This window comes from Mauremys mutica, chromosome 16, assembly GCF_020497125.1.
Source record: "Mauremys mutica isolate MM-2020 ecotype Southern chromosome 16, ASM2049712v1, whole genome shotgun sequence".
Lineage (NCBI taxonomy): Eukaryota > Metazoa > Chordata > Testudines > Geoemydidae > Mauremys > Mauremys mutica.
The window spans coordinates 2,976,676-2,999,946 of NC_059087.1; the positions used below are offsets into that span (position 1 = coordinate 2,976,676).

General features: G+C 39.8%; 1 protein-coding gene across 1 annotated transcript in view; it reads right to left on the reverse strand.

Annotated features, from left to right (window-relative positions):
- Nucleotides 1-1,248: 1,248 nt before the first annotated feature.
- GRK3 (G protein-coupled receptor kinase 3) overlaps nucleotides 1,249-23,271 on the reverse strand; it is a 122,307-nt gene continuing 100,284 nt past the window's right edge. The window contains exons 13-21 of the mRNA XM_044989389.1: nucleotides 22,427-22,534; nucleotides 17,709-17,775; nucleotides 17,453-17,553; nucleotides 16,061-16,127; nucleotides 15,449-15,544; nucleotides 8,211-8,373; nucleotides 6,636-6,772; nucleotides 5,570-5,683; nucleotides 1,249-4,985 (exon numbers count right to left, since the gene is read on the reverse strand). Of these exons, the coding sequence (XP_044845324.1) occupies nucleotides 4,824-4,985; nucleotides 5,570-5,683; nucleotides 6,636-6,772; nucleotides 8,211-8,373; nucleotides 15,449-15,544; nucleotides 16,061-16,127; nucleotides 17,453-17,553; nucleotides 17,709-17,775; nucleotides 22,427-22,534 (1,015 nt within the window). The 3' untranslated portion in view covers nucleotides 1,249-4,823. The remainder of the gene's footprint in view (nucleotides 4,986-5,569; nucleotides 5,684-6,635; nucleotides 6,773-8,210; nucleotides 8,374-15,448; nucleotides 15,545-16,060; nucleotides 16,128-17,452; nucleotides 17,554-17,708; nucleotides 17,776-22,426; nucleotides 22,535-23,271) is intronic.

Genomic DNA, 23,271 nt, shown 5'->3' on the forward strand with positions numbered 1-23,271 from the left:
TTCCCAAGATGCAAGATCTCTTTCTTGATTGGTAACAGCTCATTTAGACCCCATCATTTTATATATATATAGTTGGGATTATGTTTTCCAATGTGCATTACTTTGCATTTAATCAATATTGAATTTTATCTGCCATTTTATTGCCCAGTCACCCACTTTTGTGAGATCCCTTTGTAACTCTTTGCAGTCTGCTTTGGACTTAACTATCTTGAGTTATTTTTTATTGTGTGCAAATTTTGCTACCTGATGATTTACTCTCTTTCAGATCATTTAGGAATATATTGGCCAGCACTGGTCCCAGTACAGACTCAGGGGACACCATTATTTATCTCTCTCCATTCTAAGAACTGACAGATCTAATGCCCACTGACTTCAATAGGAATTGGAGTAAGCCCCAAATGAACACTCAGTACACTCATGTATTGATGATGCTAAATAAGCTCATCTCCAAAAAGTATTATTAAAAATATTAGATTTTAGCCTTAAATCTAGCTGGACTAGCATGATAATGAAATGAAGCTAAAGCATAACTTTTCTGAAGAAGCATTTAAACAATGATACTTAAACTACAAGGATGACCTAGACCTGGGTAAAGAAATTAACAGCACTATAAATCTTCCTCTGCGGTTTTGCAAGCTCCTACTGAAGTATATAATAGATTTGAACAATAAATTGCCCCTAATGTCTAGCTTAAACACCCTGAGGCCTTGGACCATTTTACAGGGTGTTCACTGAAATGCTGCACAGCATCTCCCAACTAATGGAAAATACCCATTTCTGAAGAGTTCCACAGTTACACGTCTGTTTTGCAGTATAAATGAATGATGTTTTGCTTATCCCAGACTTAGGTCCTGATTCAGGAAAGCATCCCAATTCGGGAGAGCAGTTAAAGCACAAAAGTCAATGCGACTTACACATCTCCTAAGTGCTGTCCCAAATCGGGAACCTAATTCACAACAGTAAATCGGAAGGTCTAACCAGGGGCGGCTCCAGGCACCAGCACGCCAAGCGCATGCCTGGGGCGGCAAGCCGCGGGGGGCGCTCCGCCGGTCGCCGCGAGGGCGGCAGGCAGGTTGGCTTCGGCGGCATGCCTGCGGAGGGTCCACTAGTCCCGCGGCTTCGGCGGACCTCCCGCAGGCTGCCGCCGAATTCGCGGGACCGGGGACCTCCCGCAGGCAAGCCGCCGAAGGCAGCCTGCCTGCCGTGCTTGGGGCGGCAAAATGCCTAGAGCCGCCCCTGGGTCTAACTTATTCCTTGCACACTCAAACTGCCATGGTCTTTCTTCACTAGGGAAACTGTAGCAAGCAAAGAATGCAGGGTGAGCCCATGTCTTTCAAGGACAATTCTGAAGCCTGTTAGGCCCTAAGCCTTTAAAAGCTTACATACATGCTTAACGTTAATCATGTGAACAGTCTCAATCACATTACTCATGGGCTTGATTACACTGATGCACACAAACAAGTCTCTGTAGGATTAGGGCCTTCAGAAATTCATCAGCTCATATGTCAGAAGAACTAATATACAGAATTATTGAGAAATATCCCCAGCAACACCCAAGGTGTAGGAGGGCGAATCTGACATTATCTGGAATATATTTCGCTCTAAAATGAAAGGGAAAAAAGTTACCCACAAATGCATAAAATAAAAGCCTGCGCTAGAGCTGAATAAACATTTACAGCCTTGCAGAGAGCAACATATTGAAAAGCTGCATTTAATGTTTAATTTAGTTTTGTTGACGCAAGCAGCTTTTTTTTTTTTTAAAATTTAGTTCCCTGAACATTTTATAAGCACACTGAGTGTACAAAGGGGGTTCAGATGTCTAAAAGACAAAACCAAGTCTTATCTCACATTTTCCATTTTTAACAAGTTTTACAACATATTTATATTCCTTAAAGATCCTCGTGAAAAAACAATTTTGTTTGTCCCATAAAGACATTATAGAATTTGATATCTAAAATAGCAACAATTGGTTAACAACAAATCTCTGACTTCGGAATTCTTAAATTTTAAATCTCCCTCTACAATATAAAATCTGATTCTGAGTTTTCCAAGCAAAACTTTCATTTATTAGTGATAAAATACTTTACCATGAATACAAGTGTGGGGGTTTTGTTAAGGTAACTATTCTTTCAGAAATGTGGAATGGTGCAAAACACAACGTCTGCAAAGCTTCAACAATTCATGTTAATATTCTGGGCAAAAATAAAACTGGAGGAAAATAAATAACGATATACGTAGATTAATATTTGACTCCTATAAGCAATCATCAAAGGGAATGCAGTGAATATTAAATGACAGATGATTTTATCTGCCATTTTAAAAATCAAAATCCAGATAACTTCAAACAGCTTACAAAAATGAGGTGATAATGTACAAAGCTACAGTATATTCAAGTGTCAAACCAACTCTATTTTGTAATTTAATTTTTAAAATAAACATATCTTCCACAAGTTATTACATAGCTTTGATTCAAAGAAATGAATGTTTTAGAGGCACACATTTTTAGCTGCAAATATATCTTCCTTTTATCTACAGAAAATAGCATTTTAGAATTTAGTATGATGAAACTATCAGAATCATAACCATAGACCCACAAATGACAGAAAATTTCAGCTACTGGAAATAATTAAAAGAGAACAAATGGAACTGATCAAGTTGACCTTGAACTAATAAAACATGAATGGAGTAAGAGATGATATGAGGGTTTTTTAATGTGGTTTTATAATAGATTGAGCTTTCTTTTTATTCAAAACACAAATCAGAATAGGTGCGTGTGTGGTATTCTAGGAAAACAATTAAAAAATATCCAGTGTACAGTAGATTACATTAAAAATCTGCCACTCCACAGTGGCATAAGTTTAGGAAAATACCACAGTTACTGCTCATAGAAATATACCTGGCCTTCAAACATTACTTTTCAATAGATGAAAATGGAACTCCATGCTCATTTTAAAAAGTAATCCAAGAAAACGAATGTGTAAATATCCTTTTAAAATTACCACTTGCCAAGCATAAAATATTTTTTAAAATTCACACTATAACAAGGTATAAGAAAAATGATTGGCATTGTTGTCAGATTTATTAAGCCATCCCAGTTTTAGTAGCTCATACATCCAATTTCACAAGAATGTGGAGGATAAATAGAGGAATTTAAAAAAAAAAGGATTTTTGAGTTTTTTGGCACTTTGTACTTTGCTGTCCATGAAACTGTTCTGAAGCTCTGCGGTTGACTGTTAGCCAGACAAGCTAGAAATGAACTGGTCAGAAGAGATGGGCAAAACAGATTGCTGGTGCAAATTCTGCTCCCATTTACACAGGTGCAAGTCCCATTGACTTTGTTGACTTCTATGAGAGTTATACCCATGTAACTCAGCAGAATGTGACCCGCAATAAACAATGTAATACAGAATTAGATGAAGGCTCAAATTCTCCTCTGACTTGCACCTCTTGCAAACCCATTAGATTAAATGAGACTCTCAGTATGCATAACAGGGTAGAAATTGTCCTGAAATGTTCAAAGTTGCCCAAAGATTATATACTATATTTTTACTTCCCTGAAATATCACCTTACATGTGATATATGAATGATGGCATAAGGAGAATTTACATACATTTGGCATATAATTGTCTTATTTTTTGCATTTTCATCCTCAATATTCTCAGACTGTTTTCAGTGTGAATGTTTGAATTCTCTATAAAAGGAAATTTGGACTTCTTTTTGAAATTCCTGCCATCTGATGTGCATGTGAATATTAAGTGCTTGGCTGGGATAACTATGCTATGGGAACACATTACTTTAAAAGAGAGAGAGAGAGAAGAGTCTATGAGTCCAACAACTTAAGAGCGATCCAGAAGAATACATACCAAGTTATCCATACATTTTAATCCAGTATGTGCACTAGTATGCACTGGATTTACAGAATTCTTTAATTTTTAAAAAGTGCAGTTGAGCTGACATGGAAAAGAACTGTCTTTGTATTCACTGTAAACTTGTCAAAAGGAATCTGCTGTTTAAAAACTGTGCTAAAATAATCAATTTATACAACAGACCACTAGATGAAGCTACCATATATTCCTCTTCACCAATTATTACTCTGTTGTGTCAGTTATAGTTTTGTATACAAGTAGAAGAAACAAAATGGTGGTAGCTACTATTAGTGAGTACAACAAACCAAATGAATAATCTGAGTTCAATGTTTCCATGAAGTATCAACAACATTCAAACCACAGGACAGTTAGAAATCAGTACTTTGAAGTGCATAAGAGTCACACTGTTGATCACCAGCAGTATGGAGCAAGGATATATTAAAGTCAATAGTGATGGCTGGAAAGAACAAGGCAACACATAGGATTACCTGTTATCCCGCATGACAAATTTGCAGTTCCTTCCAAAGTCTGGGATACGTCAATAACAGACATCGACATGTAAATGATAAAGAGTAGTAACCATTTCAGTTTCCAGGTTTGGTACATACCAAAACAAGGGTATTGCAAATAAAAGATTATCTTCCTTCCTTCAATAGTTCTAGGATAACAGACCATTCGAACACCACCAGGGTGTGACGATGCATGGGAACGATAAGCAGCCTCTACATTTGACAACTTTCACTACTGCTATTAGTGAGAATTCACCTTGTCATTGCTTTAGTCTTCACAACCTCCAGATGTAGAGTCCTGTCATCATCCCATGCTATAAACCTCCCAGGCGTCGTCTTCTAAGTACTTCCTGGTTCAGGGATTGTACAAGTAACTAATGATGCTGTGGCCCTCATACAAGGTGACGGAGTAGCTTTCCCTAAGTGACCTTTCTTCTCTCATCTCTTCTACAGCCCATTGCTATTCCTATGGCTGAGTGGTGGCTTTGAAAGCTCTACAACTGTTGAGCGAGATTTGTTGAGAAACTTTGGAGCGCGACGCAGCAGCCTCTGTGCCTCAGTAAAGGTTTCTGTCAGCTCTTTTTTCCACTGAACAAACTCTGGGTCACTCTGAAAGGGATACAGAAGTTGTTAGGCACTTCATAATCAAGTGCACATACTGGGCAATACTACTTTCCCTATTAGCATTTTTAAACAATGTCCTTTATTTTCCATTGGAAAATGAATGGCTCAGGGTATGGTAACACACAACCTTTCGTCTTTAAGCACTGAGTCAAACCCAGGCAACATGGTAGTAACCAAAGCTGTTACTTCTCTTGAAAGAGAGAGAGACTGTGCACCTCATTCTTTACGAATGTGCTAACTACCCTGAGCTGCTGGGAAATGAGTTTGCTTGTATGCACAGACTAGGCTACTTACGCTCCTAAATTAGTCAGTCAGCTTTGAAAATTGTATCCATTGTTATTAAACTGAATTAACTCTGATGTAAGTTCCATTGAAATCCAGGTTTTCAGATGTGACACACTGACCTATTACAGCCATATCCCTCCCACTTCACATGTAAAGCACGGCAAATACTTCATGAGTTTAGTGTAGACTTGAAAACTAAGAAAACAATTTAATTTTACCATTGGGTTTTATCATTGTATACAAAACATCTGCTTTAGTCATCACTGAAAAATTACGTTGCTCACCTCACACTGCAGGACAAATTGTTTTCCTCCTTTAATTCTCAGCAAGATGCATTTCTTATCTTTAATCTGAGTTTCTTCCACTGAGACTATCTGTTCCATTGTCAGTAGATTTTGCTACCACACATTGCAAAAAGAAAGCTGAATTACAATTTGAAGCTGTTACCCAACAGACCTAAAGCTGAATCCTAATTAATTGGGAATATACACGTGAATAAAGTTACTTACAGGAGCAAATGTTAGCATGATCTGACCCTTAGCTTCGAGTAATACACTAACTAAACATAGTTCATAAAGAGAAAATATTCAAAGAAATTTACCAAAGGATTTAGTCGCAAAAAATTATTAAAAGATCAACTCAACAGCACAAAACAAGACACTGCAAAAAAGGGATGTCATTATGAACTAAATGAGTGTTTTCCCCAATAATAGCTGCATTTTACTTTATTTTCTTTCAAATAGTATTGCTGTGAAACACATTAATCAACTGTTAGACAATCTTACTGTCTATGTCAAAGAGCTGAGAAGGATTATTGAAGCACTACAAAGGTACAGATTTGTATAAAAGCAGTTTTGTATAAAAGTTTTCAGTAAATACTGCAATGGAAGAACAATATTTTCAAAATCTCTTACAGTGGTGTAGCTAAATACACAGATGACATCCCTAAAACACGATCACAGTTGGACTGAACTATAGATACTATAGCACTATCTTTGAGGTCAATGCTATAGTGTTTCTATTGCCTTACCAGTTTATGTTTTTTTGTATAAATACTCCAGAGGTCCTAAATGAAAAAACAATACATTGATAAACTCCCAATTCTTAAAAAAACCCACAAGTCTGTAAAATCTATTTTAGGTTGCTTGACATCAATGTGCCTACTCACAAAGTAAAGTACTACTCCATGTGAGCAGAGGTATAAGAATCTGACCCACCACAGTTACTCCAGAAAAACTCAGACTTCAATGGGAGTTTTTCTCAGTATGGACTTCAAGATTTGGCAAAAATGCCTATCTACATTTGGTACCTTTACAATAACTCTGCTTGTTATACTAATTTCAGACTCACCCGTGATTCTCCTTCTCCTCGCCATTCAAGTCGGTTTGGAAAGAGGTAAAAGTAACGACGTTGCCACTGAGTCAAGAATGGGTTCCCCAATTTCAACATGTACCCATGCATAATGCAGTCCTTCCCTAGTGCATAATCTGCGAATAGAACAACTTCATTATACACAATCAGCTACAACCCAGTGTTCAGGAATTGTGCTCTGTTCAGAGAGGTTTACTAGAGTTTTCACAGCCTATTAAATTTCAGCAGGAGATTCAGTACACATAATATTCTCTACAGTGTGTTACCTTTTGCCTTCAAATTATTATATACACACACGTAAACACTGAGCCAGATTCTGTGCCCCATTACAGCTGAGGGCAATGAAATTGCACTGAAGTAACCAAAAATAGAATTTGGCCCTATTAAAGAAGGCACCTGATTTACTGTTGAAAGAATTAACACTGAATATCTTACGTAACAGCGTATCTGCCTTTACAAGAGGAATGTTCTGTTCAACTGCTCAAACGTCCAGACAGATCCCCATCAGTTCAAATTTACTTTTTTCCCTGATTCACTTAATTGAGAATTTATGAAAATATGCCAAAAATAATAATGCAGAAAGAAGGCAACAGTTAACACACTACAGAGAAGGGAGAGCTGCTCTGCTTTAAGAACATAAGCATGATCATGCTGGACCAAACCAATGTTCTACCTAGATGCTTCAGAGGGAATGAACAGAAGAGAGCAATTATTGAGTGATCCATCCCCTGTCGTCCACTCCCAGGTTCTGGCAGTCAGAGGCTTAGGGACACCCAGAGCATGGGGTTGTGTCCTGGACCATCTTGGTTAATAGCCATTGATGGAGCTATCCTCCATGAACTTATCCACGTCTTGGTTTGCATTTTGAAATGTGCCCATGTTTCAGTGCCATCATTTACAAATTGTTTTAAAATACTATATGAAATATGGAAATACTATGAGAGGACAATCAGAAAACAAAAGATGAGAGAGAGAGAGAGAGAGGGAATTTGTGAAGAAATACGGGCTCACTTCAAACTACCACAACTGAACACCGTATTGAGGGGTAGGGACAAGTGAAGGAGCTCATTCTGCACTGACAAACTCATGGAGCCTCTCTGAAGTCAATGGAGTTCTACAAGATGTAGGTCAATGCAAACTTGTCCTAAGGTGATGAACACACTAGAGGGCTACCGCATACCAAAGAATTACATCTGATACAATGGGTCTTGTTTTTTCATTCAGACACTATCCTCCCCATAAAATCAAATCCCAGATACACATTACTGAAGATACCTCAAACTTACGGATAACCAAAGGCACCATACAGTAATCCCTCTTGACTTTAAAGGATTCATTCATAACTTTTCTAAAAGGTCAAATTACATCATACAATATGTCAAAGCATTTTAAGAAATACAGACTGAATTAAATGAAACCTAAAAGACTCATTAAAGCATGAACTCTCTGAATTACAGGTAATTAACAACATAAAATAAAAGATTACCTGTTGAAACATATTTAATAACCTTATCTAGCATTAAAGAGTGAAAAGATGTGCACTGGACACATTACCTTCCTCATGGCCAAGTTGTTTATTTTTAGCCCTCTTCCTGGCCTCAATTTTATCCGTGTCTGCATTTACTGCATCATAAACAGTTTCTGCTACTTCTTGCTGCCAACGCTCTGATATTACCAGAGGGAAGTTCTTATACAATTCTTGGTCACTATCAACCAACTAGGAGGGAAAAATATCATAAAACGAAGGATTTTAATAAGTTCTATTACCATTACCAATATACTCAATGATTCCAGTGCAATAATAATTATAGTTTAAAAAATATGAGAATGAAATTGACACTGTGAAGTAGACAAAGATTCCCAATCTTGCATGTAGTACAAACTCGAGAAAGCAAAGCTATACAGCGCACTGTACAGTTTTCAAGTTCTGGTGTATTTAAAACAATAGCATCGTATTTTACAATATGGAAATTTATCTCAGATCATAATATACAGACACTGGATTTTTTGCTATTCTTTAGACATTGCTCAAAAACTCTTATACCAGCAATACGACGTAAGTTATACATGTGGTACATTGCCTGAAAAAGGATATAAACATTTTAACTGCCACCTTAAGATGGACTTCTGAAATACTTACTTTTCTTAGCTGCCCTGTTCAAAAAATCTCTAACTATATAATAGGTTCCTCTGCCTACTTCTCTAGCAACAACTGACTCCACTAAATCTGCTTCAGCTCTCAGAAACAGCATTCTTTTGGGAACTAACTAACTTTTCAATTTATTTCAATCCACATATCATAAGGCAAAGATGAAAAATGTGTAGTTTATTATTTAAATAGTTGTTAATGTAGCGCATTACCTGGGAGCCTTACAACAATTCAAACAAAAATTATAAATATTATATCATCCTTGCTGGACTGGTGAGCCCACTAAGTAAAAGGTTGGCCAAACAGACACATTTGCCTTACTTCCTGAAGCTCAGCAAAACCAGATCCTTGCAGTTTGCCAAAAGCAGCAAATTCCAGATTCCAGTCACTGTGCTGATATGAAAAGGCATTTTTCACACAGATACTTTTCCATGCTTCGACGGTAACTTTAAAGGTGTTAATAATGCACCTTTACAATAGTTGTGTATGCTACTGATTTCAGACTGCCTTCATGTCATACTGCCCTTTTTCCTTCCCACATTAACTACAGTACTTAAACTGAACTGTATTGAACATAACTGAAATCATTTGATTCAGGGAAAAAAAGATCATCTGTGGGTTGGTATAGCAACCTTTAGGACTGACAGCACTGGGCACAGAGGTTTTGGTACAATGCTAAGAATGATCACATTTTTCTCTATAAAGTTATTTATATTTTGGGTTTCAGGGTTAGTCTCTGGTGATACATTTTCTCGCAATAGCTAAACTCTTATACTTTTCTCTTTCCTCTATTGCTTTCTAACCATGCTGAGAAATTGGACTTTCTTTCAGAGAAACAAGATAAAATACAAGCTTTGCCTTCCTAACGGGAAAGTAAATCAACTCCCTTTTTATGCCCCTGCCCCTCAGTTTAGGCCCCAGTGGCCTAATTCATCCTCCCACCACTTTCAAAGGGATGTGATCAGACCCTATAGAGGCCAGAAACTCTGGGGTCAGAGCTTCTCAGACCTAGGGGTCCTTTCCTGTTACGTCTTGTGTGCCAATCTGAATTTTAGGCTGAATGAGGTGACTGCGGACAGTGGGGCTTATAAAGAAGCCTTAAGGAGTGAGACTGAAAGCCCCAGCATCAAAAATTCGATGACGTTTGGGTGAGAGAAAACTTGGACATAGGAGGGGGATACACTATTGTTCGCTTTACTTAAAAAAAACCCCAAACAAACCCCAAAACACAACCACCCTGAAACCAAACACACAATTCCTACAGAACAGCTGGACCATTATTAGTCATGTACAAACTATCTGTCCATGAAACAAAGGAAAAACCAAATCATTTCAGTCACATGCAGTGCGATTTAGTTGAAGTACTGTAGTGTGGCAGGTTGGCCATAGATTCATAGATTCCAAGGCCAGAAGGGAACATGGTGATCATCTACTCTGACCTCCTGTATAGCACAGGACAGAGACCTGCTCCACAATAATTCCTAGGGTAGATCTTTTAGAATAACACCCAATCTTGATTTACAATGGTCAGTGATAGACAATCCACCATGCTCCTTGGTAAAAGATATGCTCTAGGAATTAAAAGATAAGTTTCCAGGAATTATTTTGGGGAAGTTCTATGGCCTCTCTTATACAGGCGGTCAGAGCACAGTGATCCCTTCTGGCCTTGGAATGCATGAAATGATTCCAATGGTTAAATCACCCTCACTGTCAAAAACGTATGTCTTATTTCCAGCCTGGTGGGCAGACGTGCAATTATTCTGTGTAAAAGAATGAAACAAAAACCATCAAGAAGACAGCAAATTTAGAAAACAGGCTCTGGATAACAACTGATATGAAAGAAGGAACTAGCAATAGCTTAGTAAAGGGGTTACTGCAGATACTTATTTAAAGCGGAAAGAAACCCTAACCTGACACCTGCCTATCACCTCCCTGAACACTTTGCTGTTAAACTGCATCCCTTTCCCTCAGCCTGTGTCTGTTTTGTGTCGCTTTGGTTTGTAATCTCCGGGTCAGGGAAGATGTCTACTTGTAAGAAGCACAAAGAGACCCCGATTCTGATTGAGGCCTTTGGGATCTTCCCCAATATAAATAGGTAATGGAGAAGAAAGTATAGCAGTTCAGTCTCCAAAACTGAACCTTCTTGCCAGCAAACTGAGAAAGCTGGTGCTGTTTTATGAAAACCCTAATTTCCTCTGTATTTGACTCAGATGTAGGGGCTTAGTCAATCCTCTCAAAAGGAATTATAGAATCTTAGCCCGAGCATAAACTGCACAGGCACTGCACAGTGCATTGCAACTCTCATAGACTCATGAGCGAGGAAATAAATATACCTTAAGGGCAACCTGTACAAAGAATAAGTCATGAGTCAACAACATGCATTACAAGTATACACCTTGCTGAGAATTTAAGTTCCATAATATAGCTAAAGAAGACAATTTAACCTAGTTTCTCCCCAGAAAATGGTGCTTGGGATTATCAGTCAGGCATTCCTGTGCTTCAAGAAATCAGAGACTTATTACCCTACTGTTAGCTGGCACTGTGGTGTTTACTACTGAAAAGAACATTTTCTGTTCTTTGTATTTCTTTCCCAACATTTAAAAACTGTCTTATGCCAGCTGCTAGTAATTGCAGTGGCAGATAAGTCCCCCTTTTTAGTCACAGTGGGTAGTTAATATATTTCTGTTTAGGGAGTTTGGAGTGATTTCCTTCTCTCCTGACTCACTACCTGTAATTATATCTTGGTTATACCTGCAATAATAACAAAAATAAAGTTTGACCTATAAAAGAAAGTATGTTGAAATAATAATGGGGATATACCTTAGAATCTAAGTTAATCATTTTGTCTAGGTATTAAGCAGGTTTCAGAACAGAGGATGAAATAGCATATTATATACCACAGTAGCTGGGCACAAGAAACTAAGATAAGGATGGAGTAGCAACCATTGCTCTAGATTTCTTTCCTTTAATGTTGTTTTTCCATAGTTCTGTGTAATAATTTACATTTTAACATTATTATTAAAAGACTTCAGTTTTGTGGCTGCTTTAGATCCAATCCAATGGAAACGAACCCTTCACATATGGTATGACCTGCTATCAGTGTTCAAGTGGGTACAGGAGTAGTTTGAACACAAGACACTATTGTTGAAACAAGGTTACCTTACCCGAATTCTCACTAATCATTATTTTATTCTTATATATGAGGTCTCTGTCCATGGAGTATTTCCCCTATATTTATGCTATCATAGATGTTAATGCACAAATTTTCATTATAAATCTATAGGTAGTGAGAAATTTACTTATAGATTTGTTATTTATAGAGTGAGAATGGACTAGAAGTCTTAACATTCAGAGCCAGAAACTCCTGTGTTCAAAGCCCTGCTCTGAAAATAAATTCTTCTAAGGCAAGTGTCTGCGCAGTAAAGCAGCTTTCTGTGGTGTAACTCCCAAGGTGTACACACGGCCAAGCCACTTAATGCGCAGAAACTCCTCAGTTGCAGTGTTGCAAAAAACCCACCTCGAGGAGAGTCGTAAGTTTTACAGTGCAGAGGGTCCAGAGCTGTATTGACAGTGTAAACACATTACAGCACAGAAAGCAATCAATTGGCCTCCGGAAGTGTCCCATAATCCCTTAAGTGGCCGCCCTCCTCATTGTTTTGAACTCAGCTGCCCTGGAGACACGCACCCCTCCCCTTTCAAAGCTCTGCTTCTGACAGCTGTTGTGTGCTGTGCTGATCTGCTGGGAGGGTGGGGGGAAGCAAACCATTCCTGTGAATGCTTGTGCTGCTGAACACAGAGGCAGGGCTGGGTGGGTAGGTGTGAGAGAGAGAGAGATTGCTATGCAGAGAGCTGGGGAGGGAGACGGGGGCTGATGTCGGGGTTTCCCCCTGCCTCAGGACTGGTTGCTTTCTGCTGCTGTCTGAATTTACAAGACAGCATGCTGACACACTCTGTCCCCCAAAACACACTGTTTCTCCCCCGCCCCCATATACATACACACACACACACACACACACACACACACCCTGTCACACACTCTGCACCCCCCCCACTTCAGTTGAAAAGCAGCTGGCAATGTAGTAGGATGCCCATGGAACAATGGGATTAGGAAACCTGCATCATGTGACGCTGTGCCTGCCCCATGAGGCATTGCAAACCCTTCCCAAAGCACCCTGTGGCCAGTTGCACAGTGGGATCGTTACCACAATGCATTTCTCTCATTGCGGTTGCAAGAGCTGCTAATGTGGATGCACTCCACCGTCACAAGGAACACAGTGTGGACACGCAACAGGGGCTTAATTCCAGCGCTCTAATAGAAGTGGTATAACTTGTTGCGCAGAAACTTGCCAGTGTAGCCATACCCTTAGTTCCTGGACAAGTCACGTATCCGATCTACCTTATTTTCCCATGCAGAAAAAAGGATGACAACTACTTACCTCACAGGAGTGTCAAAAGAATTAATTAATGTTCACAACATGCTGTGAAGTTGTGATGTGTAATATAAATGCTAAGTAGTAGTACTTACAAAAAGAACTTTTCCCTCTAATCTGTCCTGTGGGACCTCTACTGTATAGTCTACCCCCATCTGATGCACTGATTTCACACTGATATTGCTAGTAGATCTATATGTGAATAACCCACTGAAGAACTGCCACAGTGATTATCAGAGAGAAGAATTTCATCCTAAGTATATAACAGGTGGCAACAGTTATTAAAAAGTAGTGTACATACTCGGTCACTACAAGTCAAACAAATATTTTACCCATTGCAAAATTTTGGTTTTATCCACCTTGACGACTGAGTGTGTGCAAACTTCTTTTCACTTACGTTGTTTTGGCAGTAGCACGACTAAAATATCATGGCAAAACTGAGGGCTTTGACTGAATGATTTCTAAATCAAAAGTAATCTAACCACCTGAAACACTTGCTTTGTAAAAATAAACTGCCTACACCTGATAATATCAGTGACAAAAGTAGGACTTTTCTGTAATATTTTTAGGAATGGTATAAATGGCAGTAACTTACTATGGACTGCTACCCAGTAGGTGCAGACGGGTTAAAATGCTCCTTGGGCACAGCAGGAGACCTGAGCTGTGTGTGTCATATAACTGTCCGGGTGGTATGAATGGGCTGTTACTGGCTGAAACCAACCAATACCAATGGAGGATCCCGAAATATAATGGCAACCCCAACAGCCAGGACATTCACAACTAGCAACCAACAGCTAAGAGAAAGGAGATTTCCCCCACTTCTTTGCAAGAAGGCCCTGAGCTGGAGAACAATGGGGTAAGGTGCCAAATAGCTGTGTCTGGGACTGACAGATAAAAGGACAGAGAGCCAAGATGGATTTCCACAGCAGCTTGGCTGGGTGGAGCCCTGGAGTTGGCCAGTACAGACTATGGGCAAGTCTACACTTCAAAATTAAGTTGACCTAAGTTACATCGACGTACAGCCATTGCAGTAATTAAATTGCTTTTGCATGTCCACAGTATGCAATTTGGGTCAGCGGTGCACGTCCTCACCAGGAGCGCTTCACCAATCTAAATGCCAGTGTGGGGCTTTGTGGGACGGCTTCTGAAAGGCAGCAAGTCAGTGTAAGCAATGCAGTGTCTACACTGACACTGTACCACCCTAACTACATCGACCTAAGCACTACGCCTCTCGCAGAGGTGGAGTTATTGAGTCGGTGTGGTGAGCAAGGTATATTGGTGGGAACGACATTTTAGTGTAGATGCTTACCAAGTCAGATCGACGTAAGCTGCTTTCCGTCGACCTAACTCTGTAGTGTAAACCAGGCCTATGTCTTAACCTTTGATTCTCTATGCCAACTTAAGGACTTTGCAATGTTGTGTTCCAGTTGAATAATGAACCCTACTCCGTTTGACAAAAGCTGCCTGGTGACACTGCAAATACTTGCTGAAGGGCACTGACCTACATTACAGAATTAGGTCGACACCATGCAGCTTATGCTGACCTAACTCTGTAAGTGTCTACACTAAAATGTACACTAAAATAGGTGCAAGCGCTCCTGGTGAGACTATGCACCGCTGACACAAGGAGCGTAGTATGGACATGCAAAAGCAATTTTATTACTGCAGTGGCTGTACGGCAATGTAACTTAGGTTGACTTAATTCTGACCTGTAGACTTGGCGTCAGTTGGATTTGCTGGGCAGAGCTCACGGAATGAAACAGGAGTGCTGGAGCCCACGGGCTCAGGCTCAAAGGTATTGAAGCAAATGGCCTATCCTTAAGGAAGAGTGGGACCCCCTTGGGGTCTGGCCTGCTAAGGGGTACCTCCAAGGAGCTGTTTAAAGCCTAGATCCTGTGGCTCTGTGACAGTATGTATGCCAAATTTCAGTCAAACTATAATTTTAAACACACACAAGATATAAACACTTGACAAAAACATCATTCACTATACCTTGTTCTACTTGTTATGATCCCAAACCTGCAAACACCTCCACACATGCATAAATTTAAGCAGTAAATAATCCATCTGAAGTAAATGACACTATCTGCACACTTAAAGTTAAGCATGCACATGACTGGGACCTGTAACAGCAGCCTGAAAGCATCATTCATAATCGTTCATCTAAAAGTGTAAAGGAAACAACAGCTGAAGGAAAAATATTGCACATGTACCTTAATGCCTTTAGTGTCCTCTTCATCAAAGGAGCCAATATCAAAAGCATCTGCTGCATTTACTTCTCCCCGGGGAGGAATCAGTGGAGGAGGATACTGGAAATCAAAGGCAGGGCAGTCTAGTTACATAGCCAGACAATTACCGTAATTATTTCAATCCATTCTGCATTTATACATGCCAAACAAAATGCAAGGTATTCCTACATGCCAAACAAAATGCAAGGTATTCCTACAGAGTAAACAATGTATTGCAATGAAACCAGGCTTAAGTATGCATTCCTTTACTGAAAGGTCTTCCTAGGGCTTTTGAAAGAACTTTATTTTTGTTATTTATATACAATCACACAGAAGAACCATATAAAAGAGAGAAGGCCTAGAGTCTCCCGTCTGGCACGTTGTGCAATCATTCGAACCTACACGTCTGTACAATGCTACAGATGAGAATTCTTCACTCACTCACATTGGTGATAGCATTTTACATCTACTTTGTGCTTACTATGTGCATATATACTTGGCAAGGAAGGGAGAATAAGGACCTAAATTTGCTGTTACCCACCCGGCTTAAGTTTTACTGCTTTGTAGCAAGAGGTAAGGTTACATTTTGATGTATACCTTTTGTAAGTAGACTTGCTGCCAGTCAATCCCTTGGAAAAAATGATGCTCTTTTATTTCTTGCGCGCTGCAAAAAAAAAATTTAACATAACAAAATGTAGAGGCTTTTCAAGTTATGTTTAAGAACCCCACTGTGGAAAAATTCTTCTACCTAAACCAATACTTTCAGACAAGCACCCACACTCACTTTCTACTCCATATTACTATCTTAAATAGCACACAATACCATTCTGTTAACAATACCTGTAAAATGATCCCCAAATACTATATCCTACACTACTCAATGTACGTTGTTTCTACTTTAAGACAACAATTACCAACATATTGGGAGCATGAAACTCTAATTTTGTGACTGCTGTTCAGAGCCCTTTGATGTCAACTTTCATGGTACAGTAGAACCTCAGAGCTACAAACACCAGAGTTATAAATTGACCAGTCAACCACACACCTCGCTTGGAACCAGAAGTACGCAATCAGGCAGCAGCAGAGACAAAAGAAGTAAATACAGTACAGTACTGTGTTAAGCGTAAAATACTAAAAAATAAAGGGAAAGTTTAAAAAAAGATTTAACAAAGTAAGGAAACTGTTTCTGTGCTTGTTAAAAAGCAACATTTTTCTTCTGCATAGTAAAGTTTCAAAGCTGTATTCAGTCAATGTTCAGTTGTAAACTTTTGAAAGAACCACCATAATGTTTTGTTCAGAGTTATGAACATTCCATAGTTACAAACAGCCTCCATTCCCGAGGTGTTTGTAACTCTGAGGTTCTACTGTAATACCTGCAAATCAGGCAGCTGGACATCTAAGTGATATGACTGTACCCACAATTAACTCATTTAAAATCAGAGGCTACAGGACTGCTTGGAATAAGGTAAAAGTAATTTAAAATAAATCAGTATTTGTCAACAGTTACCAAATGTCCTATTTTCAGAAGACTGGAAAGCTATGAAAATCTCAAATGCCACCATATGGGAACAGTCGCAAATGCTGACTTTTTAATAACAACACCACACAATTTAAAATATGCACTATAATCATGGTCATCAAAATGTCTGTATCAAAAAGCACAGAGCAGGAAAACTACAGAGCAACAAAAAATATGTAACATAGATAATAAAATAAAATAGTTAAAATGCCAACAAAACCTAAAAATGCTTAAAACAAACTTAGAAATAATTGCTGGCTAAGTGTCCCTTATAAAAGAGAGATTTCTCAACCTACCAATAATCAAAAGGAAGTTGAACAGACACTGCATTGAACTTTAATGCTTTCTTTCTAACATTAACATGTTACAGCGATAGGAAGCAGATTCTGACCTAAAATAAAATAGATCCCTCATTTAAAGGAAAGAAGAGATATACGCAGGATTTGGTTAATGGAGAAGCTAAATCCTACCTGCTACCCTGACAGCCAAGCCTCCTGCTAACATCACGTTGCAGAAGCCCTTCCAAAAGGGACTTTAGTTCAGGGGAAAATGAATCTGGTAACTCCACATTCTGAGGGATAAAAAATGAATTATGACATGAATCCTGCACGGACATATTCAGAATAAAGTTGTTTCTCAAAAAGAAGTGATGTACAGAACTTCTTAAAGGACATGTAATTAGCTAAGCATGAAAAGCTTAAATCAAAAGATCATTAGAATCCTTACCACGGTGAGCGTCATCCGGTCGATCTCATGCTTATCTTTGGTTTTGTGCTGTCTGAAAGGACTGTGACTGTAGAAATAAGAAAATACACTAATAAATGTAAAGCCATAACATATCTGCTTATTTCAGCTGTGGCAACCCCAGAAAAGAGTGTAGCGTCCTGTTAGTCACATTCTTCAAACTCAGCAATCCTATCCTGCAGAACAATAAAACAAGCAGTGAAACTTTTAGCATTTCCAGTGAAAACTAGACTGGCCAAATATTGACACAGAATTCAATAGCACAGGTGGGAATCCCCTGGGAATGTAGGAGTTTGTTTTTATGACATTACGTTTTGTGTAAAAACCTGCAATACTTTGCAAAAATAAATACTTCCTGTCACTTTGGTATTACTTGAACTTCTATAATAGTCTTTACAATCAACTTTAGAGAAAACAGGTCTTTTAACTCTTTCACTGACTCCACACAAATATCACCAGGGTCACTACATTTAGGAAAGCCTAATGCTGTTATTTCGTAAGTATATATGCAGTGGGCTAGTTTATAAATGAATGTAGTTTGAGTAATCAATCATTCCAGTACTTATGGATCAAGTACTGAAGTCCTCACTGAGTAAATCTCCAATAAAATAAATGACCTCATCTAACAGGGAAATTCTCAGAAGCTACCAAAACTTTGACATTTGTAAAATAACCATCTACAAATGGAAACCTAACATATTCTACAGAGCTGCTGACTCCATTATATATGGAAAGTATGTAGCAAGAGGTTAAAATCTATGGTTGAAATTAAGGATAGTCTGTGGACAGTCTACAGTGGATGACTGGCAGTTTGAGAGTGTGTGGAACCCCTACCTGAAATGCATGATTTGGGGTTGGTATCAGAATATTTCTAGTAAATGAGGCTGTTTGGGAACAAAGCTGGTTTGTCTGAATATCCAGTGCACTGTTTTATACTGATATATTTTAGATCAGGGATGGGCAAACTATGGCCCGCGGGCCGGATCCGACCCTTCAGGGCTTTGGATCCGGCCCGCGGGATTACCCCTGGTGGTGCTGCGGGCCCGGCGCTGCTCTCAGAAGCAGCCCCCGGACCGGGAGGCAAAGGGCTCCATGTGCGCACGCAGAGCCCTCTGCCCTCCCCCTCCCCCGCCCAGGGGCCGCAGCACTTCCTGGAGTGGCGTGGGGACAGGGCAGGCATGCAGGGAGCCTGCCCTGGCCCTGGTGGGCGCCACTGCCACCCCGGAGCCACTTTAGGTAAGTGGCACCGGGCTGGAGCTCAAATCCCTCCTGCCCCCCGCCCCCCAACTTCCTGCCCTAAGCCCTCTGCCTGTACCTCGCACCCCTCCTGCACCCAACTCCCTGCCCTGAGCCCCTTTCTGCACTCCTGTGCATTCCAACCACCTGCCCTGAGCTCCCTGCTGCACCCTGCACCCCAACTCCCTGCCCTGAGCCCCATCCTGCACTCCGTACCCCTCCTGTACCCCAACCCCCTTCCCTGAGCCCCCTCTTACACTCTGCACCCCTTCTCTGCCCCAATGCCTTGTCCTGAGCCCCTTCCTCCACATCCCGCACTCCACCCGCCCTGCCCCGGCCCTGCATACAATTTCCTCACCCAGATGTGGCCCTCGTCCCAAAAAGTTTGCCCACCCCTGTTTTAGATGTTGTATGAACTTTGAAAGTATTTGATATTCTGTAGCGGTCCTTGGTTATTACACATTTTCAGTGTAATGTTAAGTAGCAACTTGAAGGGGTATTGAATCAAGGGGAGCGGGGCAGGTTGGTTACTATGGCTGACATTTATTCACTGTTTCCTGTCTCCAAATCCAGGCAGAAAGTTATTTTTCAAAAACAAAATCCCTGTTTTCCTATTAACCTATTCATTAACAGTTTTCAAGTTCATAAAAGGCTGTTAACAAGGAGGAGGGAGAAAAACTGCAGCAAGGGAGGTTTAGGTTTGACATTAGGAAAAGCTTCCTAACTGTGAGAGTGGTTAAGCACTAGAATAAATTGCCCAGGGAGGTTGTGGAATCTCCATCATTGGGGATTTTTAAGAGCAGGTTGGACAAACACCTGTCAGGGATGGTGTAGATAATTAGTCCTGGCATGAGTGCAGGGGACTGGACTAGATGACCTCTCGAGGGCCCTTCCAGTCCTATGGTTCTATGATTAAAAATGGTAATGTCCTTTGTGTTTAGTGCTACCCCTAGGAGTCCATCACACTGTTCCACAGCCCTATTGGCTTGTTTAGGTGTTTGTTTCTCCCGTTAACCTGAAGAGATTTCTGCAGCATGGATCTGACGGAGGGAAGACGATGTTATGCTCCCATGATGCTCTGCTGTGTCAGGGATGATGACTGGAGTTTGAAGGATTAAATGTGGCCTTAGATGAAGCAACAAGAAGGCTTTGCCAATAAATAAATGTGGTTGGCTATAGAAGGTCTCCTATATGGTTATATCTATACAACTTTTTAATTCTGTCTATTTACCTACATAAATTGGGTCAGCAATGAACTACTAATGTGGGCCTTATGTCTGATATTCAGAGCTATGCACTTACCTTGCTTTGTAAAGTGCTCTGAGCAACATGGACAAAAGTGCTATGTAAGAGCTCATTATTAATTATTACTGCTAGCACATCCACCCAATTTGACAAGGCCAATGGAAAATCTAACATATGATCAATATTCTTGAACAAATACCAGTGGACCCTGACAGCCTCAAAAATGGATTATTTCATCTAATTACAATTTATTAACATCTGAGATAAACACATCAGTGTTCATAAAACCTAAGTAGACACAGATGTTTATTGATAAAGGAACATTTCACAAAGGAGAGAGTAAGATGTTTTTGCACTCACATATGATTCAAGGACAAATTCTGCCTTCAAATGCACCCAAGCAAAGGATACATTATAGCTTATCTAAAATCTATAGATGTGAAAAGTTAATGTGATGCTACCGAAAAAAACACGACGAGGTACTCTCACCCACAAGTAGAAGTCTAAAGCATTACCTGAAGTCCACTAATGCCTTAGTAGTCTTTCTAATGTACAGCAACCTTATGTCATTTAAAATTCGCAACAATTGTCAGCAAAGTGGTGCACAAGTAGTAAAATAGCCATTTCTAGCCAGAACTGGATGAGCACTAAGCTGTTCAGAAACAGCCAAGCTTTCCTAAACATTTTGACCCTTCGCTACTGACCAAATAATCACCCCAGCATTACTAAAAATCTGTAACTACTTACAAGGGAGAGCACACAATCAGCTCTCAATAGCGAACAGCACGTATTACTTGTGCTACTGTAAAGTTAAGTACTGACCTATCATTTGTTCTACAACAACCCCGTTCTTTTTCTTTCTCTATTTTTGATGTGCTGACGGACCCATGCTTTTCCAAGGCTGTACCAAATCAATTTACTTCTTTTCCTAATAAACTTACTTTTATATTATAACCCTTTTGTTTATTAGATCATTTCCATCTGGCATTTAAGACTAATATAAAAACATGGTATAATTTCACTTATACAAATTATTACATTAAATCTCAAATAACTAATAAGAGTTGTAGAGATGCTAGTGAAAATATAATATATAAAAGAACAGCAGAAATTACTCTGATAAAAACATTTTAGAAAACAAACCAACAGTTATCAAGATGCGCTACCTGTAAAAAATGTATCACTTGTTTAAAAGAATAGACATAATTTCACATCATAAATTTAGATTGTTTTTCATCCAGTGAAACAGCACTAAAGAGCACCAATATAACATAATATGTGCAAAGAATATTTTTGAAATTGTTTATATTTATACCCAGGCACAAATGTGCTCATGCTATGTGGAAGATTGTATTTTATTATTATAATTTTAGGCCTACCACGACGTATGATGCTAGCATTTGTCTCTCTACCTTTTTTTTGTTTGGTTTACTGTAGCTTTCAGCTTTTCAGCATCACACATTTTTGTTGTTGTTGTTGTTAATCTGCAATTTTAGACCCAGCTAAGACTAGGTATTTTCAAGCAAATGCATAAGCTTCAAATGGCTTCAAGGAGCCATGAGTAGCAAGAGCTCAGGTAGACAACTCTAGCTTTGTTCCACATGTCGAAGTCTCACTGATGTCAATGAGAGTTTCACACATAGACCAAGCACTGAATATGGCTCCTAGATACCTATTCTCTTCCACTGTGTGGGGCTTTTGTGCCAGTCAGACCCTTTAGTGCAGTGGGGGGAAAATTGCACTACAATCCCTCCTGAAGTCCCACTTCTTCACCAAACAAGTAGACACACATCAGACAAGATGCTCCAGAAACCCAAACGGAGGAGTTAAAACATTCTAAATTGTAACGCTTATTATATTTTTTAATTTCAGTCTCCCCCTTAAAAAGTGATGGAGATGATATTTTACTGAGGGAAGCTAGTGCCTGTAGGTCTAGCGGTAAAAGTCAGTCTTTTGAAGTGATATGTCTGAGGAGCAAATAAGAACCTGACCTGTTCTCCCACAGGGCAATATCTGTAGCCACTATGAAAAGCAGAAATACTGTGAGCAGAAGGAACCTGGAAATGCCAGAAGCCTAATGTTATTTCTTTGTGCAGCGCTGGGGTGAGTAGGAGGAACTGCAGGATACACAGTATGAAATAACTAACAGAATGCATATTACTTGTTTTATAGACAGAACATAAGGCGCCCATATTAAAAAGGCAAGAGATTTCACTCACCCTCTCAGAAGTTTGAAAAGCATACAGCCTAAAGAGAACCAGTCTGCGCTGCTATCGTATGCTGTTCCTTTCTGGAGCACCTCAGGAGCCATGTATCCGTGGGTACCACTAGTGGAAACGGGGGAGGAAGGAGAGGTAGGGGAGGGAGGTCAACAGAATCTTGATTACAAAACAAAATTAACTTCTTCTGAAATCCTGCACTATCCCAACAAGAAAGTCTACCTAGAACAGGGTGACATCTCACGGTCATTTTAAATTGAAGTTGCTTTGGCCACACTTACACCCTTTTCGATTTCCATTTTCTGTTAAGCCGTGGAGGCACGAGCTCTGGCCCTGATGAGAGTTAGGACAGGTGGAGGCTGCTGTAACTCATGCTGCAGGTCTAGGATTGGTGAAACTGAGCTCTGCTCCACCATGCCCCCTCCACACTCCAGTTCTCTCTCATACCTCTCTACCAGGATAATGGATGGGGGCAGCTGGCACGGAAGCTCTACCCATCAGCTTTAGAGCAGCAGAAAATTCACCTACTTCAGGGGAATTCCCTCCTTGTCACTCACAGGCAGAACTTGGCCCCAGTGTGCTGCCTATGTCCCATACAAATTCCAATCTGTAACTTTTTCCTGGACTTCAGTGAATGGCCAATCATTTTAAACATGAGGGACCAAATTCATCCTTTGTGCAAATCCACTGTAGTCATACCACGGATGAATCTGGCCCTAGAGTACAGAGTGCCACAAAAAATATGATAACTGCCCACACACACACAAAAATCAGAGTTCAGTTACACCTCTGTAATTCCACTGAAGCCAGTGGGTGCAAATGGGATCACAATTTGGCCCAAACAA